Source organism: Spermophilus citellus (genome assembly GCF_964194105.1).
Source record: "Spermophilus citellus genome assembly, chromosome: 1".
Classification (NCBI taxonomy): Eukaryota; Metazoa; Chordata; class Mammalia; order Rodentia; family Sciuridae; genus Spermophilus; species Spermophilus citellus.
In genome coordinates this window covers 10,564,855-10,585,480 of record NC_138182.1, presented here as the reverse complement: position 1 = coordinate 10,585,480, position 20,626 = coordinate 10,564,855, and the positions used below count along the sequence as shown (strand labels likewise).

Sequence of the window (20,626 nt, the reverse complement as noted above, 5' to 3'; positions counted from 1 at the left end):
ATCTCCCAATGCTGAAAATATGCTGACAACACCTGCACCCCATAGAAGGGAATTTTAAATATTAAAATTTAATTATCCAAGTTATCAAAAATATGACAATAGTTTTAAAACCACAACTAAAGTGAAATTACATTGATGTTAAAAATTATTACTAGAATAAGCATAATGAATTAAACTGACTGCGGTTTTAATTCTTACCCTTGGAAACGTTGTAAATCTGTCCAGTTCTTCAACAAAGCAGAACATTTGCAAACTAATTGCCGACATAACAATCAAGAGGCTGGCAGTGAACACAACCAAACTCCCGAGCTTTTTTCCAGGACCGAAGATCTTGTACACAAAGTCTTCTAATGCAGGAGAAATCTTAATAAGCCGAACTACCCGAAGAACCTACCATGAGTGAGAAAAACACACGTGTTTGATCATTTCTTCACATACAACCTTAAAGAAATTTATACTAAAACATCATTTTCTACGGTACTCTATGAAAATCACCTTTTTCTATTTGTGCATTTAGAAACTAAAAGTAAAAATAGAATAACCAAGATACCAATGGTGGTAACCAAGTGTTTTAACCTATAATGTGATCATTTAAATACTATTAAATAGTAATGTTTTCAAAATAAAACTGATATTTTCTTATGTTCAAATATCTAAGAAAATTTCTACTTCTACTATTTGTTATATTTAATGTCCCATAAAATAAACCTTTCTAAGTATTACACATTCATAAAGAAATGGAAAAAATATACTTTTATCAGGGATTCTTTACTTCTGGCTGAGACATCTACCCCAGTATCCATTTTCTCTTTCTTCCTTTAGATAACAGAACTTCCAGAATTTGAGCCTTGCCAGGGCTGCCTAGGGGTAGATCACACTGTCTCTGCACCTACTCTTTGCAGCTGGGTGTGTCTCATGAACCAGGCCTGGGTTTGAGGGATATGAAAGGAGTGATTTGTGCAGCTCTTGGCACATGAAGTTCAACTTGCCCTGGATACCCTCTGTATGCCTTCCCCTGGCCTAGAAGTGGAAATAAATGGAGTGGTGCCTTCAGACCAGAAGTAGAAGGCTTGCAAAGAATATGTCATGTCTGAGCTAACCTGACAGGCCAGTGTTTTGGATGACGCTGTGAAGCAGAGCCACCCACTTTCCCTGGACACCCAGAAACCACTGAAGAGAAACAACCTATCTTATGTAAGCCTTGTATTTTTGGACCTTTGCTATATCTGCTTGTTATCTACTCCTCATATGATAAATAATAATATATATTTGTTTAGAAGTTTTGCATGTATTTATTTGCAAAGAACCTACCCACAACTAATTAATTAATAAATTATTTCACTCACTCATTCATTCAACAAATACTGATGATTATGTGCCAAACATTATATTGGATAAATCTGATTCAGTGGCTATTATTTCAAAAAGCACATGGAGCAGATACAGCTCTTAAGGATGTTTTTTTTTAATGATTGAAGCATAAATTGGGCTGGGCATGGTGGTGCACGCTTGTAATCCTAGCAGCTTGGGAGGCTGTGGCAAGAGGATAGAGAATTTTAAGCCAGTCTCAGCAACTTATGAGGCGATAAGAAACTTAGACAGATCCTGTATCTAAATAAAAGTTTCAAGAAAGGGCTGGGGATGTGGCTCAGTGGTTAAGCACTCCTGGGTTCAATCCCTGGTACCAGAAAAATAAAATTGGTATGTAAGAAAAAGTTGAGGGAGGGGCTGGAGATATAGCTCAATTGGTAAAGTGCTTGCCTCACATGCACAAGACCCTGGGTTCAATCCCCAGCAACACAAAAGAAAAAAAAATTGAAGTATAAAAGCATGGAAAAATGCCATTTTTCATTAAGTCTAAGATGTCATCGATTTTTTATGTTCCTCTAATAAATAAGAATGCTGCCAATTAAAGTACAATGATTTTAGGGCAGATTTCAAATATAGAAATATTAAGTTAGAAAACTGTGTTCTTGGCATAAATAAAAGATGATAAGTAGAAGAGTAATAGAATAATAATAGAATGTAAGTAGAATATCAATCAGAAACTAAGTTGTCTGTGAAAGAGGAATGCTATATTTAGAAGATAGTACTGAATAAGAAATGGATTAAAAATTAGATTTTAATTTTTACATGTACTTGGAGTGTATAGAACAGGAAACACATTTTATAAACTAGAGTTTAATTGTTACATGTGTAAACAAAATATTTGCTTTTGCCTCCGCAATGTCACTAGCTTCCTATTGTTTTTGATCTTCCTTCAGTAAATCATTCTAATTCCATCAGTCCTACCATTTACAGAGTATAAATACATGGCAGGAAAATTAATTGGACAAATGACAGGAAGTTGTGAAGATGCATAAAAATCCTTAATACCACATTATAGAATAAAAATTTATGTGAGAAATCAAGCTATTTGAACTAAGCATCCAACCACCTCTCATTTCTCCTGCTATAATTTCTTTTTATTTTATTTTTTTAAAAAAATTTTTAGTTGTAAGTGAGCACAATGTCTTTATTTTTATTTATTTATTTTCATGTGGTGCTGAGGATTGAACCCAGTACCTCACCTGTGCTAGGCGAGCACTCTACCACTGAGCCACAACCCTACCCCCCGCCCTTGCTATAATTCTTGGCATGCATTTCCAAATCAGAACATAGTACACTCAGGTAATCTTTCCAAATAAAAGAAAATGGTTTTATTATTAGAACAATTAGTATACTAACACACCAACATCCTAACATCCTAACATTAATATTAAGAATAATAATCTGGCAGGATTTCATTTTTATCAGATTTTTTTCAATCTAACTAGAAACAGCAGAATCCAGGCAAGTATTCCAAGGATAATTTAACTGGTTTATAGCTCAAATTTCAGCACTATGTGTTTTCCTTGCTTGTATTAAAATCGTATATAAAATATTACCTAAATAATTTGAATTTCATCCCAAATTCTAATTAACATAGCCTATGCATATCTGTGCAATTCTAATCAGTTAATATTTTATCATCTTGAAGAACAGAACTGAACACAGTTCCCTCATTGATGATTTGATCAGCATTTTCAAAGGGTTAAATCTGCATCCCAGAAAGGAGAAATTCTTATCAGTAACTCCAGTTGTGCCTTTTCATATTTGCAGATAAGTATACTTTTCTCTTTATCTGTTCCTATAGACATGAAATAAAGCACTTTAGAACATGGTGTGGTTATTTCCAAAGCACATTCTGCTAGTCAAATGCCTAAGTGGGTCTCCTTCAAGATCATTCTGTTGTTTCACAGTGAGATGCTGTACAAATGGCCTGGTTAAAAATATGAACTCTGAAATTAAACTTTTGGGAACTAAGTTGCAGCTCCACTATTTGCTAGATGCACAGTCTTGGGCAAATCATTCTGTCTCTTAAGGCAACAATAACAAATGGGGCAATGAGCTTAGCACAGTTAACAGTCAAAGCACAATCAACCACTGGCCAACACGACCATGATTGCAAGGTAGGGAAGAACCAAAGCATTCTGCATGGCTTCCCCCAGACCATGCTGCCCTAAGTTCACTGCAGCCCAGGCATGCTGACCTTTGTGCTAATCCTTGAACATGTCAATCATTCTCCCACTCAGGACCTGTGCCATGTGGTTCTCTCTGCCCAGAAACCGCCCCCCCCCCCCGCCCCCCGTGCCTTGGTGGTTCCTTCCCTTGCTTCACTCAGCCTCTGCTCAGGTGAAATCTTTTCAGAGCAGGTCTCCACGGGGAAACTTAGGTAAAATAGCATCTACACCATGATCACCATGCCCTTCACCCTGCTTGTTTCTAAATTACAGCATTTCCGGCACTTGCATTCTACACTCTCTTATAGACTCCTTTGTGAACTGTTTCCTCTCTAGAATTAAAGCTTCATAAATGTCATTAGAAAAATATAAATATGGCCACATATAGAGACTCAAATGAAAATCACTTCACCATTAGCATAAATCAAACCATTACAAATTATAATCCAGAAGCATATACAAATTAGAACTGTAAACTTCACTATGATTTGACTACAAGATATTTCATTGTTATATCTTCAAAATGGCTAGAGCCATGCAGGCTAATATTAGATAGTCAGTGAGAAAGACTAGCAGGAAAAATCAGAGATGATGATGAGTAGAAAAGTAGAGATGGTTAATAATCCATAACAAGTTGGTTTCTTTCTTTCCAGTAATTTTCCCACTTATAGATTTTTTACATATATATAGGCACATAAACACACACATTATATAACTTTATGTTGTTTTACATGTAAATAAAGCATAAACATTTCTAAGTTATTACAGATTAATTATACTCATCATTGTATAGTAAAATTCACATTATGACTGGCTAAGCTATTCCTCAATTGTTTATCTTTTAAACAGTTTCCATTTTTATTTTCATAAAAAATTCCAAAAAACAATCTTTGCACATAAGTTTTGACAGACCATAGCAATTTTAAGGCCCTGAATATATTTTATTCTATACCTTGGCTGAAAGAGCCAACGATATTTTTTGAATTTAGTAGGTCTGTAAAACAGATACTTCATTGTTTTGACAGTTTGATACAGCCTCTATAATTATCAGTGCCCACCTTAGCACCTTATCTAGTCAGGAGTGTACAAGAGCAGCTAATGACACACATATTTGGAACATACATTTTCTATCAAGAATTTTAAATGTGTATAACTCTGGTAATAGCCATCTCGCCCATGATAACTAAGTCTCAGAATAACATGTCCAAAGGTACACTTGCTGGAATTATTGGAGGCCCAGCTTTTCATTTAGGTCTGTAGGACATTTGCTTTTCATGTATTTACAAATGTTAATATTGTTTGCTAAAGTTCATATTGTTATAAAAATGATAGCTTTGGTATTACCAAAATAAATGAAATTGGAATGTGTTTTCTTTGTTCTAAGGCATTGGAATCTTATGTCTTTAAATTAATCTTTAAAATTCCACTGCCATATTATTTCCCAATTATTTGAAATATCTATTAGGAAAAAAATGCACATTTGGTACTCCCAGAATAAATTATATAAATGACTGATTTGAGTCAGAAAAGTTACTATATTTGAGATGTTTTTGGTGATGATATTTCATATCATGTTTTACCATTCTGCCAACAACTTAACAATGACAATGACATATTGCTATTACCTAACAATTACAAAGAAAGCAAATGATCGTTACTGTTTATCAAATAATTATAAAGCAATGACTCAATATATCACAGTTGAAAAATAGCCAATTATTATAAAGTAAGTACCATTATTCAATCATCACAGAGAAGAAATAGTTATTTATAGGAAAGTATGTATGACTAATTAATATCTGTAAAGGTAAATTTTATTATTTCCATTGTAAATAATTGTTGAGCAAGGATATTTATAAGAGAGGTATATAGTTGGAATTAAATTCATATTTCCTCTTAAAAGTTTGTGCCAACAGCTTATACAGTTTAAAATTTTCTGAATATGTATAGATATATGATATCCATATGTATATAAATATGTATATCTATATTCTGCTAATTTAGGAACAGTATGTTAAACATCTGCGTTTATTTTTTTGTGAATTTTCAGGAGTTTTAAAAATAATCATTACAATTTATATATGAATTATTTCTGATATTTAAGAAGATTTCATAGGACCTCTCTCAAATTCACATTTGGTACATATGAAATATATGGTTAAATACAGTTGTTATAATAATGTGACTGGTATTTAGCTAGAAAAAAATGTTCTAAAGATAAATGGGCATTATTTGCATTACCTGAAAGTATGTGAATTGAGAATGATAAAGATCTGGGTACACATGAAGAGTAGTTCCAACGACAAGTAATAACTCAAATTTGTGGAGAGAAGAGCTAATATATCCAGTGAACCCCAGACACCATATCTTCAGAAGAGCTTCCAAATCAAAAAGAACTGTAAAAGCCACCTGGGGGAACAGAGAGACATTGAAAATGGAATCCAAAACACTCTTTCAACTTATTTCACATATTTTTCAGTACATGAATTTCAGCCATGGTTATGTAAACTAAAGAGTTCCACAAGGTCAAGAGATAATTTTATTAGAGAGGCAAGTTTAGAATAGACCATCTAGAACACAGTAGACTAAAGCTATCTTAGACAATCAGAAAACATGTTGGGATTTTGAATGTTTATTATCCAACATTAGATATTTTAAAACCAGACATTTATAGAATTATACACACAGAAATTCTATATTTTTATATAAATTATATTCTCTAAAGATCATAGTTCTATAATGCACATAGTGTATTATAAAGTGATTACTGACCATAATTCAACTAATGTAAAAAATTAAAATATCATTGATCTTTCTATGCTTTGGGGCACACCACATGTAGAGAGATTGGGATTCTATAACAAATGATTTATGTGTGTGTATGCACATGGAAATCAATGAACTAATTACTATCTTATTAATCAGAAAATTAATAATCTATATTACTAATTAATATTCATTCAATGTTTTAATGTCCCACATAAATTCATGAATTTACTATCATAGCAATATTATAAAATACACATATTTTAGCATAATAGCATGTTATTTTCCTTTACTTATCTTCTGGGTAAGAATTGTCATTTTATAAAGAAGGTTGTAACTGGAATTAAAAGATGCAATATAAGATTAACTTCTAATTAAGGAATGCAAGGGTGAGTGTTGGGATTACTCATAACACATTCCTCTGAGAAGATACCACATGATTTACTGGAGGACAGGAATAAGGTAGAGCTGGTTTCTTTCTCTTTCTAGGCCCATATGGAATATCAGAAGGGATATTCTTCTGCTAATATTTGGAAAATGTGGAGAAGAATTGAGTGTTAAGGATAGCAAACAATAAAAGCAATGCAGAAGATTAATTTAGATAGGAGGAGTATTATTAACATGACTTCTCAAGTCTAACATTTCTGTAGACTCTAGTTGCTTTTAATTTTTAATGGGCATTTCCCTTCTTAAAAAAAGAAAATAATACATTTTACTTTGAAATAATCTTACATACACAAGGAGATTTTAAGCCCCATTGCTCCCCTTTCTCAGGTGAGTCCATTAACATCTTTGTACATTCTTCCTCAACTGTCTCCAGCCTCATCCACACATAGGCAGTCACACAAAGGGGCTTGCACTTTATATGATCTTGGCAACTTGTTTTTCTCATTTGAAATCAAGCTCGTCCCTTTAGATTAAGGGACAAAGATCCTACTTATACTCTTATCATCTTCATCCCCATAGCATTCACAACCTATTTAACTCAACACTCTCCCCCTTAACTCAGTGACCAGTTGTACTTAAAAGAATCACTGGAAAAGATGGTTAAACATTTTACTATTTCAAAAACACAGGTGCACTGGCCATCCTTCTGCATATCAGTAAGTACTAAGGCTTTTGTACCTGAAAACAGATCTCCAAACTTGGCATTGCTGGGGCAAAAATAGTTTTGTATATTTTAAAGTTTTGAAAGTATTGAGATCATGTCAAAATACTATTGTAAATCATTTGTCTTCCAGCAATGTAGAAAATTTACTCCTTCCAAATCTGTAATAGCACCAGTATAATCAAACTTAATAATTTGTTCTAATCTGTTTATATATGTGTATTGATCACTTCTATTTAATTTCTTCTTAAAGTAATTTAAATTTACCATTTATATCCTTGCCAATATTCTGTGGTATTATTTTGTTTTTCTTATCAGTTTTTGGAGTTGTTGATATTGAGGACATTAATCTTTATTTATGATACATGCTGCAAATACTTTTTCTCTGGTCGATAGTTTGGTTTTTAACTTCAATGCAGTTGGCTCTAACATAAATTTTATGTTGTCATATCTGTCTTCAACTTTATGAGTTTACTTTTTACATATAAAATTATGACCTTTAGAAGGTTAATATCTATTTTTTATATATGGGACATATGCTTTTCCATTTACTTGGAATATATTCTATATTTGTAAATAAAATTTCCCATACATATATGTGTGTATATATGTATTTCTTAAATGTATGCTATATATACACACATATAATGTCCAAATATACATTATAAATATATATGTGTGTGTGTGTATGCACACAAAATTTCTTCAGAATGCTCAAAGTGGGCCTTGATAATTTATATATAACACGTATCTATATATAAAATATATATTTATTTCTACCTAGTATATATACTTGATGTGTGTGTGTGTGTATATATATGTGTGTGTGTGTGTATATATATATATATATACACACACACACACACACACACACACACGTATATATTTTCACCTAGTTAGTTCCAGTGGACCAGTGGAGAGAAAAGCTAATTGGTTTCTCTATATTGATATTTTATACCCACCTTATTAGTTTTTTCTATTAATTATAATATTTTAATAAAGTCTCCTGGTCTTTATAGAAATATATGTATATCATTTATAAACCAAAAAAGACCATTTAGACTATTTCTTTTTCAAAATTTATTTTTTGGAGTTAATTATATTAATGCATTATCTATAATAATATAATTGCACAGTAGTCACTAAATAATGAAGTGCTAATAGCCAGAATCCATAATTTGGTTCTCATTTTTTAAAAAGCCTTTCCTTAGAATTTATATGAAATCGCTGAAGTGAGCCTTAGGAATGAACTTCCACCATGTTTAGGGATTCTCCTTCTCTTCCTATTCTACTTTGAGAGTTTAACGATCCATATGTCAATGACCTATGCACTGACTTATGTAACAGCCGCCTTTGACGTTAGCCATTTGTCTTATCCCTGGAATAAACTCTAGATGGTAATGCTAACCTGTTGGATTTTATTGCATGATATTTTATTTATAGTTTTGCATCTACTGTTATTTAGGAACCTGTCCTTTAATTTTACTTGTTGTATATTATTATCAGATTTGGTAAAGATTATGCTAGCTTTATCAATTATACTGCAGAATTTTCTACCTTTTGCATGATCTATAATTTCTTAAATAAAATAAGAATGATCAGATCTTTGAAACTAGGTAGAATTTACTAGAAAAACCACACAGGCACAGAAATTTTTGCAATGGTTGAGCAAAAAATTTTCCATTGTTGTTCTGATTATGTTTCTTATCTCATCCTTTGGTTGTTTGTATTTTTCCAGAAATTCTTCACATTTTTTTCTACACGTTCAAGACCTGCAAGTAGAGTACTTTTTTTTTTCCCCTCAGATAGAATTGGTTCTTCCAGGAAGCCAGTGCCATTTACAAATATAGAATACTTAAACAATTTCTTGGCTCTTTTCTCAGACCCCGAAAGTCGAGTAATTTGGAACTTCAGCCCCACAAGAAGGCAGACTGTGTTCAGTATTTTTAGCAGAGACATCAGTCAATGGTAATGGTCAAGCCAGGTTATGGTCATCATTTCCCTCTGAGGAATGGGCTTTTTCCTCCTTTTCTTGTGGTACAGACCTCATGTGTCTGGATGCTATCAGGGTCTCTTTCTAAGATCTCATCTTGTACAAGTTCCAGCCCCTTCTGTTCTGGGGACACCCCTAAAATTGCAAGTTCTAGTAACAGGGAAAAGCAAATGTTCTCAGGCAGCCACTGGCTTTGGGGCTTATTTTCCATTCTGGACTCATGTCATACTTACTTTTTGAGAACTTTCCTTAATTTTTTTCTATATTCTCTTGAGTATTCGAAATATTTTAATATTTGGGGTGTTCTGTGGAAATGATTCTTAGCCACACTTTGGAGCCACTTTGTATTTTCTTTTTTTTAATATTTATTTTTTGTAGTTGTAGTTGGACACAATCCCTTTATTTTACTTATTTATTTATTTTTATGTGGTGCTGAGAATCAAACCCAGGACCTGCACATGCGAGGTGAGTGCTCTACCGCTGAGCCATAACCCTAGCCAGCCCCCTTGTATGTATTTTCTATAGGTGGTATATTATTTGATTTCTATGTCTTTTACTAGGAAACTCATCCTGTTCATATTTAATGCACAAAAGTTAAATTTCATTGTGTGCTTCCTGTTTATTATATGTCACAATATTTCATCTTTCAACTTTTTCTTGCATGGTCCACTATTTGTTAATTTCTCATTGTTAACTTCAACATTCTACTTGGCTTTTTTAATCTCCCAGTTTAATTCCTGATGATCATAAATTAACCTAGAATTTTTTTATTATTGCTTGAAAATTGATTTACTGGCTGGCCAATCTGCAAACTTCATAGTACACCCCTGCCCTTCCATTTTTAATTGATTCAGTACCTTTTTTTATACCCCAGTTTTGCTGGAATAGCTTACAAATTTATAAGTAGTTTCTCTCCCTTTTTTTATACAGTTTTTAAAAATGCTTTATTGGATGGATGGTGCTTGCTGTGGACCTATACTGCTGCCTTTTATACTAAAATACATTTTAAAACTAGGAAAATAAATAGATCTCTCAATTGTTGTGGTCACTTTTCTCCCTGATACTCTCCTCAGTTAACATTTACTTGGAAAAAGAATAGGTCTTAAGTAAGAACTGATAACAGTAACTTACCATGTTAAATTTATGTTATGGACCTGTTTGGAAATTTAAAGATTTGAGGCTAGTTGGATTGCAAATTTAGATTGTTTATGTATTTAAATTTTAAATGTAGTTGCCATATACATAATACAATTGGACACATTGTTTCCCCTTTTCTCAGGGATTTTTATTCAACATATTCATGGTCATCTTCCCCTAGATCCAGAGCTGGGCACTTTTTAGGTTCTTCCCCGCACCTACTCTCTAGTTGTGTGAATTGTGATTTACTTATCCCGCGGCCTGCGTACTTTGGAGTGGCGTCCTTACACAGGGGTAAATGTTCCTAAGCTGTCATCCTTCCCTACAGAGAAAGCACCTCTAAGTCAGACAAGTGCCTGTTTGTGCTGCGCTGACTCCTGGGCTGCGGTTGGGTTGGTTTCTTTCAGTGCTGTGTGTCAATCAGTCCCCTGCATCCACCGTCCAGAGTTGCTTTTGCATCAACCAAGGCATCTTGTATTTATGTTGCTTCTCTATCTTCCTTAGAGTTGTTCAAAGAATGACAGAGGTCTTTTTCTTTATGCCTGCCACCTAGTAAGGGCACCAAGGTTTTATGCCGAAGAATGTGTCTTCTTCCATTTAATTCCTCTGAGATTTAGTGAGCCAGCCCATTCAATCTGAAGATTCATGTTTTCCTGCCATTTAGGAAAATATTATTTTCTCCTTTATTACTACAGTTCTTCCACCTGTTCCCTTTTCCTTTCGGGGACTGTTATTCCTATCTGGGTAGCTAGTCTCCTTTCCTTTCCCCTCCTAGTTTCTCCAGTTTCTTTGAGTTATCTTTTCCCACTTGATCTCCCAGGTTAGTGGTTAGCTCTCAACAATGACTGTGCCTTTTCTTAAATCGTTTTTTGAATTTTTTGGTGGAAGTTTCAGAAAGTTCATTTTGAGGCCGAATTTTCCTTGAGACATTAAAACAACGACCCTGAAGGTGAGCGGCTATCTGTTCCATCCATTGTACTTGGCTGGGAAACTCTCATACTAGAAGTTTACCTTGGCGTTCTGAGTACCATCCTCAGTTTCTGAGCCCCTTTGTGTGAGCATAAATTTTCTTGCTTCATCATGGCTCTGTTTTTGGCATACTTGCTGTCTTTTTACTCTTTAGAGCAGTAGCAAAGGAGGGGCAGCAGAGGGCAACATGATTTTTTGTGGTGAAAGACCTGGAAGAAAGCCCTTTTGCTGGGCACCAGGAGGGAGGCTTTGAGGACAGGATTTTCCAGCCTAGTGACATGTTTGTCCCCACCTGGAAAAGAGCAATGTTCCCTTGCTGGTCCACTGAGTACAGTAGGATTCTGGGGGCTCCTGGGACCACAAGCACCAGCATGTAGGTGCAGCTCCCCTGTGGGGGGAAATGCTTTCTGCACCCAAGCAGCAGCACCAGGGCACCGGAGGCCTTCAGCCTTTGCTGTAAGTCCCAGCAAGAGGCGATTTCACTCTTGCACTGGCTTCTTAGTCCTGGCCTTGCAAAACTATAGAGAAATCCCGTACATGTTCTCTCCCTATAGATGCTGGGGATCTTGGGAGAAACTGTAACTCAGACATGTCATGAAGGTCCCACCCATGTGCTGACTTGGCTGTGGTATTAGCAGAGGAAGCAGCAAGAGGCACCTACAACAGTCTCAATGTTCCCCTGTATTTTGAGACTCATAAGGCTTTTGCTCCAAAGGAAAAACTGGTAAACCCATGAAAAAGCCTTTAAAAAGTACAAACTACTAATAAATGCATGAAATATATCATATTAGATCGTTATCTATTCATATATAAGTGTAATTAACCACCTTACCATCTTTGCATTTTTTATTATAAAGACTGATGGACTGATCTGTTTGATTGATAATAATTCACAGAAAAATATGTCACTGGAACCATTTGCATTATTATTTGCTGGGTGGGGAAACTAATTCTTTTCAAACACTAAAAGGCACTAAAAGTTTATCAAAACATTATGTGATGATATTTATACCTATGTCCTCAGTGATTTTTTCTACTGAATTCCTGACTCTAGATTCTCCTAGGATCAAATATTTCACTTTTAAGATATTTGGTTAATTTTCATAACTAACAATGTAGCTCTCTGAAATTATCTTCAAAATCATCACATTTTATGGAAAACTTACTTGAAATTTAGGATTAGTCATCGTGGAGAACTATGTCAGGATTTAAAGGAGGAGGTTGAGAAATTAGTTTAAATGGTCACCGGTTATTTAAGTGTAGGTCATGAATGTGGGTGTAGAACTTAAATTCAGAAGAATATAATGGTTTTGAAGAACTAGAGTAGAAGTTATGAGGAGACAAGCTTTGGCAATCCTTTCTTAATGGGCAGCCCCAGAATACTTCAGTGGACTCAACCTTAACAATAGCTGGACAGGGCAGAAGTCTTCCTGTTGGTCATATGAGAGAAGGAAGGCGACTGGGCTCTCAGTAGAACCTAATTACCCAAAGGATACCCAGAAAATCACGAGTGAGACTCTCTAAACCTGACTCATTCTACAAATTCCAGGCAATCAGCAGGCAGCCTACAGAGGGACAGGCATCCTTTGTCATTCTTGGCTGGGCAGCCCTACATTATCTTGACCCCTTCAATGGATAAATGGGCTAACAGGTTATCATGAGGGTGGCTCTGTTATCAAAGCCAGTTTGGTGAAGTCCCTATGTGCTTCCCTGTCTCTTACTGTGAGATGCCCTGTGCTGCCAGCCAGAGGGCCATCCCCAGATGTGGTCTCTTGACCTTGGACCAGAATCATGAACCAAAACAAATTTCTCCTTTATAACTACCCAGTCTGTGGTACTGTGTTATTAGGAACAGAAAATGGACTCAGACAGCATCCTTGGAGAATGCCCCGCCATTTGTATTTTCAAGTTGAAACTTTCTAAGTGTTAAGGCAGATTTGTAATAAGCTTTTCATATCTATTTTTGCTGCATTTCTTGAAAACACTTGGAAACAAACATGTGATACTGGGTGTGGTGGCACATGCCTGTAATCTCAGCAGCTCAGGAGGCTGAGACAGGAGGATCACGAATTCAAAGCCAACCTCAGTAACTGCAAAGTGCTAAGCAACTCAGGGAGACCCTGTCTCTAAATAAAATACAAAATAGGGCTGGGGATGTGGTTCAGTGGTCAAGTGCCCCTGAGTTCAGTCCCCAGTATCCCCCCCACAAAAAAAAACTCAAAAAAAGGGGAAAAATATTCCTTTCTTTTTATAATTACCTTGCAGCTGCATATCCCAACCTTTTCTTTTTTATTAAATACGCCCTTTTTCAAGGTGGTATTTTAGAGATTGTTTTCTGCCTCCTTTGGAATTTTAATACTTAGATATCTGTTCATATACTCCAAATTCCTATCTCTGCTTCACACCTAAAAAGAATAATTTTTTTCTTTCCTTTTGTCTCCCCTCAACCCAGGATAAATTTCCACCCCCTTCATTCCATGTTGGGCGTCTGCATTCCATGCTGTCCTCCTCTGTTTTTTGTTGCTTATAAAACAACATCACAGACAGGGTAAGCCATAATGAAAAATGTTTATTTTGGCTCATGGCCTGTTATGAGGTCTAGGGATGGAACTGGTGATGGCCTTCTTGCCGGCGAGTCCAGGATGGTTCAGAGCATCACCCGGCAAGACACAGGAGCATGTGTGTGTGTCTCCTTTGGTTCCCCCTTCTCCTTCAAAGACACTGTTTCCCATCAAGAGGGCCCCATCCTGGTGAACTTCCTGATCCTAGTCACCTCCCAAAGGCCCACCTCTGAACACCAAAGTTGGATTAAGTTTCTACTTCTTAATCCTGCACAAAGTGGATTGAATTTCCACATGGGTTTGGAGAGGACAAACCATGTTTAAGCCATAGCACATCCCAAGCAGGTATACCTGGCTTGCTGTCACTATAACAATTTAACTGGTCTTCTCAGAAACACAGGCTCAATGAATTCTTTAAGCCCTACATTTTTTAATTTAAACTCAAAATTTTTCATTTTATAATAATACTTATGACACAACATATATAGTAACAGACCCTCTCCACTTCAAGAAAATTACCAATAATGGAATGCATGCTTAGAAGCAAGTTATTGATATTTGTTCTCAGGACCACACCTAACTTGTCGAAAGGATATATTTTAGAGTGAAAAATGAGAGAAATCAGTTTAAAATATGCATTGTCCAAAGGGACTTGTAATGGGATTTGTGAAGCTGGCAGGTGAAACAATAGGCTGATTACCAAACTTCTGAAGGCAGGGAGAAAAATAACGGAATGGAAAATGACATGCTTAATATAAAGGGAACAAGGGAAATTGCTCTGCCCTTTTAATTCAATGAATAATGTATGATCATTTATAGGTGACAAATTACAAATGAACCCATAGTGCCAGGCAGGCCCATGAAGATAAAAAGGTGGAGATACTGCTCACAGTGGAAAGATCCTTGAAATAGATCATCCAAGATTTGTGTTGCAGTCTCTGGTTTGTAATTTCAAAATAAAAAGTGATGGTATTCATGAGAAAATGAATGCATATTTATCACAAGAGAAGATTACAAGACAAAACTCACAAAAAACTCAATTCAGGAAGCCTCAATCTCCTAAGTGGAATTCAGGCTTAATAACACAAAATGATTGCCTGCATCATTCCAGAGCTGTCTGTACATCACTGACTCCCAGTTTATGGGGTCCTATCAGTATTCTATACAGTTAAAGAGCAAACTTTTGAGACAGATGGCTGAATAGTCCAGATTGTACTTCTGTATTATCATTTTACCTAATAAGATTGCGCCCGAATCCTTTAGAAACATACACAAAGCAACTGTCAGAAGAAAATGAAATTAGTCAAAGATTCTTTCTATGACAAGATGGGTTCCTTTCTTCATTTGATCAGTTCTTGTGATTAATGAACTCAAATATGGGTGTCAGATTTTGTTAGCACTAAAATAAATGTCTCTTTAACTTAGTTTCATTGTAAGGAATATCATGAAAACAGATGTCTTCAGAAGAACACAAAAATTGCTTTTCTCGAGAAGATGGTTTCCTGCAAGGTGGAAAAGTGAATCTATGCTTAATGAAAGCAATCACAGAGAGAAACAGGAATCTGGAGAAACATCATGGAGTCTGAACAAGGACTTGTCTTCGTTTATGAGAAATGTACACTGGGTCAAAGAGGAGGCACCATGGGACCAATAAGAACCTCATGGCCTCCAGACAGGGACTGGGCTGGGTCTCCTCTGCCTGGAAACAAACAATGAGACCTCCTTCCTGGGGACTACAGGAAGACTTTGTAGGAAACTGCAGGCCTTAAAAAGCAAGAGATCAAACAATTGGCCTATAAGAAGGATCCCACCAAGTTCCCTTAAGGACCTGTGACAAGAGATGTGAGGTCTCCAAAACCAAGAGGCCAGCAGCCTTCAAGTGACACTTCACAACTTGACTTTAGACGGGGGCTTGCAATCAGGGTAAAGGTAACTACAAAACATCACTAAGAAATTAGAGGTGACCACGGGAGGGGAGAGAGAGAGAAAGAAACAACAAAATTTCCCAAGTAAAATGAGGCAGCATGCCAACACATTTTGTTTACTTTTCTTTTTTTTGGCAGTGCTGGGGATTGAACACGGGGCTTCATGCACAGTAGGTGGGTGCTCTACCATTGAGCTACGCCTCCAGCCCCAGCATGCCAATATTTTAAAAGACATGAACAATTCCACTAAGAAAGACAAAATAATTTTAAAATTCAGAATAGGAATTTGCTTTAAAGTTAATTTTGCCAAAGAAACTTCAAGAGAGTTTAAGATGCCCAAAGAGATAAATAAAAAGGAGAAAATAGTGAAGATTAAGAGCAGAAATTAAAATATAACAAAGAAATAGAGGGGATCAGTAAAAGGAAAAGTAACTTCAAATAAAGTAGAAATTGTTAACATAAACCAAAGTAAAAGTTGGTTCTTTAAATCAAAAATAATTTGGCTGGTTTTGGTCTTGGGTCCTGAGGGATAGCCTCTGAATCCTTGAAATTTGCCGAGCTATAGTTGCATCTTTGTTATTCCCGGTGGTCCTAGTAATTTCTGCCAATGAGATGACTTATTGTGACCGAATCAGAAAGTCCAACCATGTGCAAGTAGCCAAGGATCCAATTATGTCTATATAACAAAATTTCAATAAATACCCCAAACACAGTCTGAGCTTCCTTAGTTGTCAATGATCTTCATATTGCTATACATATCAGTGTGTGCAGAGGGAATGTTCGGGCTCCACGGAGGAAAAGACTTCCTGCATCCTCTCTGCACATTTGGAGACCCTCTCATGTTTTCAAATATGGCCCGATATTTAGGATGCTCACAGGTCTTTCTTTTTTAAGTGTCTCTTCTATTGGCTGGCTCCGATTTGTATCCTTTTGCTGTAATAAACATGTAATCATAAATAAAGCATTTTTTATTTCATAAAGTCATTTTAGCAAATCACCAAACTTGAGGGGGCACTGGGAACCCCTGAATTGTGGCCTATTGGGCACACAGAAGGGAGGTGTGGGGAATCCCTAAGTTGGTGTCTCAGGTGAGGGCAGTCTCATGGAGGACTGTGCTTCTAACCACTAAGGTTTCACCTAACTCCAAGTAGTTAGCATCAGAAGTCATTCACTTCCATAAAAAAAAAAAGAAAGTTATAAATCAATAATATTGGAAACGAAAAGGATGACATCTTCAGATGCCATGAGGATTATAAAACTCTTGAGAGAATACTATATAAATGTACACTGGTGAAAATTAATAACAACTCTATAAACAACAAGCAATAAGCCAGAAAGCCAATAAACTATAAACATTAAACCATAAAGTAGACCATCAATCAATGTCTCTCTTCTTTCCTCTCTACCTGGGACCCCACCACAAACTTTATTCATAAAATTCCTACAGAAGAAAAATAGAGGAAAACAAACCTGTTTCATTTTACAGAGGAAGCTTAGCTTTCCCAATAAAACCAGACCAGTAATGTAAAAGAACACAATCACAGGACAGCCATCTTTAGGAACAGAGATGGGAAAGTACCAAACGCAATGGCAGCATATTGGATTTAAATATTAAAAATAATGCTGCAAAATCAAGTGTCTCAGAAATCTAAAATAGCATCAGAAAATCTAATTACAATAACATATTGCACTACAAAATATAAGAAGAAAATATGTTGTCAACTCAATACAGCAGAAGTGAACTTTATCAACATTGTAAAAGGCATCTACAAAATCCTACAAACATTAAAAATTAAATGATATGCATTCACGTCAAAGAAAAAAGTCACAAATATCTGCTGTTACTCCTTCCATTCAACATTTTATTAGGGACCCAAGCCAGGATAATAAAGGAAGAAAAAAAAGAACCCAGAGAATTAAGAATTAGAAAAGGAGAGACAAAACTTCCTTAATTTTTGATGATATGATTGTCTACACAGAACCTTCAAGTAAATCTACAAATTACAACAAACAAGACATCATAGTAAAGTTTCTGCAATATTGAATGAACATGCGAAAAATAATAGCATCCATACATCACAACAAAAATTTAATTGAAACTATTTCATTTACAAAAGAAACTAAAGGATATCTAGGCATAAATTTAACAAAAGGCATGTAAGACTTTTGGGAAAAAAAGTATAAAATATTACTGAAACAAATAATAAAATTAAAAAGAAAAACTGAATAATTATATAGAGATGTTCTTTAACATCCATGAACTCTCATTAGGAAAACTGCTTAAATGTCCATAATGTAGAGCAAGAATAGCAAAACCAAGAAAAGATAAAAAGAAATGTGAAAAAGAATACCAGTATTAGTGAGTGTGCCCTAATAGACATCAAGGTGTATTACAGGAGACAGGACTTAAACCACCTTATCAGCTAAAGCTTTGACACACAGACACAGGCTAAGGTGTCCAGAGAAGGAATTGTGTGCCTGCATCAGCCTGCTACGGCAGGGCTCACACCATGTGTTTGCAGGAAGAGCACTGAGTCAAAATTGAAAGACTACTAAGTCTTACAAGATTAAAACTGATAACTTGTGTGGGAGAAAAGAGCAAATTTAAGTTGAGACAAGCTGCAAAGTGGGAGAAAATGTGAGCTGTCTATCACTAGTTACTGAAAAATAATTAGGGTCTGGATCAGACAGGTAAATCTGTAGAATAAGAAACCTAGGTCTGGTGGAATATGAAAACAAAAAAGTCAAATCTCTATGGTAATAAAGAAAATGTGTATTAAGCCATGATGATCTCTAACATGAGATCAAATATAAAATTGAAAATATTGAATGAACATAAAATATTTAGCATGAAGTGGGACTGCTCATATAATCTGGTAGGAATATAAATTGGGCTAAGCACTTTAGGGTGCAATTCAGCAATAGCTGGCAAATTTCAATATGATCATATCCTCCTTTATAGCAATTTTAAACAAAGATATATGTTCTAGAGGTTTTTTTAAAAAAACAACATTCTCCCCAGTTTGGCACAAAACTCAAATGATGAGAATGCTTATGATGCATTATTTTTAACAGCAAAAGTTGAAACAATTGACATATCTATTGCTATTAAATACATAACAAATGAGTGAATGCTCCTGTATCAACATGAAGCTATTTCTAAAACCTAATGATGAATGAATGTGGAAAAATGGGTTGCATGTGGATACCTTAAATGACTGTAAGTCACACACCTAAATGATGTAGATCAGGGAGAACAATGAGATCAAGAAGGTGGGCATAGGGACCTTCTACTTATGCTGTTTTGTTTCTGAATGAAAAATCTAAACCATGTTCAACGTGTTCAACTTAATTTTTGAAAAAGCTGAGTGGTGGACACACCAATGTTGGTTCTACTATTCTCTCTAGGGGTTGAGTTTATGGCATGCTTGACAATGAAGAAGGAAGAAAAAGAAAACAGAAAAAGAAAAAGATACTTCCAAGACTAGAGAAAAGAAGAAAGGAAAAAGAGTCTGGAAAATAACCTTATGGGATAAATAAAGGGTCATGGCTGCATTTGATCTCTCAGTATCTGACATGAGTAAATCCAATCCTGCTCTAATCTTATTAATCTATGATTAATTTTACTCCTGGCACTATTTTGCTTGACTGATAATCTCTTTTAGAAACACAGATTGTCCCTGCTACAGTTGTTCCCTAAGAACCAGAGCCTTCAGCAGATTATGACTCAGCACCTCTCACAAGTCAATAAATAGTTTAGTTCTCCACTGAAATGGACAATGATTTCCAATCTACTGGAATCATGGATTTGATACTTAAAATGTTCATAGAGATGTGATGTATTAAGACCCATACTAAGGAACCATTTTATCATTTCTTCCTCTATATTCACTGAATTTTTTTGATAAGTCACTAAATTTTTGCAAATTTTGGGTAGAAACCTCAAGAAAAGATTATACCGATAACTTCAAGATTCTCACAGAACTACAGCTCACAAAATTTAAAGTGAGTTTTTGGAGTATCAAGTCTATGGCCACGTCTTTTTCACGTTACTTTGGATCTCTCACTGCCAAGCACAGAGAGCAAGTGGAAAAGGACCTCAGGTGCTCCTTCCTGCCTGCCCCCTCTTTCTTCATGCCTGGAATGAGGTGAAGAGGACTCACAGGAAGACAGAGTGCATTTTGGAAGAAATGCTTAGGACAGGGCATCAGGCTAACAGGGGACAATGAGGGTTCTCTGAAGGATTAAGATATACTTAATAGAGGGCTTTCTGTTTTGATGAGCAAAGAGGGGTAGGGAATCCAAATTCGAGTGGACTGGGATTGTTTCCCTGCTGGAGGACAAGCTGGGGAGAAATGGAGGTGGAACGAGAAGAAGGTAACCACGACGTGGAGAAGAGGCATCTTTTGGGGGAGTTTTACTTAATTTAAGGTGAAGCACACAGCAGAGGGTCCCTCTTCACTCTTCTCCCTGGCATCATTTGTAAACATGATAATTCTCTTTTCAGGAGGATATACAATCAATCAACAAGTACATGAAAAAATGCTCACCATCTCTAGCAGTCAGAGAAATGCAAATCAAAACCACCCTAAGATACCATCTCACTCCAGTAAGATTGGCAGCCA

At 35.6% G+C, this 20,626-nt stretch overlaps 1 protein-coding gene across 1 annotated transcript in view; it reads right to left on the bottom strand.

Moving 5' to 3' along the window:
- The window catches only part of NALCN (sodium leak channel, non-selective), a 288,158-nt gene that overhangs the window by 149,880 nt on the left and 117,652 nt on the right, over positions 1-20,626 (bottom strand). The window contains exons 11-12 of the mRNA XM_081302231.1: positions 5,784-5,951; positions 199-390 (exon numbers count right to left, since the gene is read on the bottom strand). Coding sequence (XP_081158357.1) covers positions 199-390; positions 5,784-5,951 — 360 coding nt within the window. The remainder of the gene's footprint in view (positions 1-198; positions 391-5,783; positions 5,952-20,626) is intronic.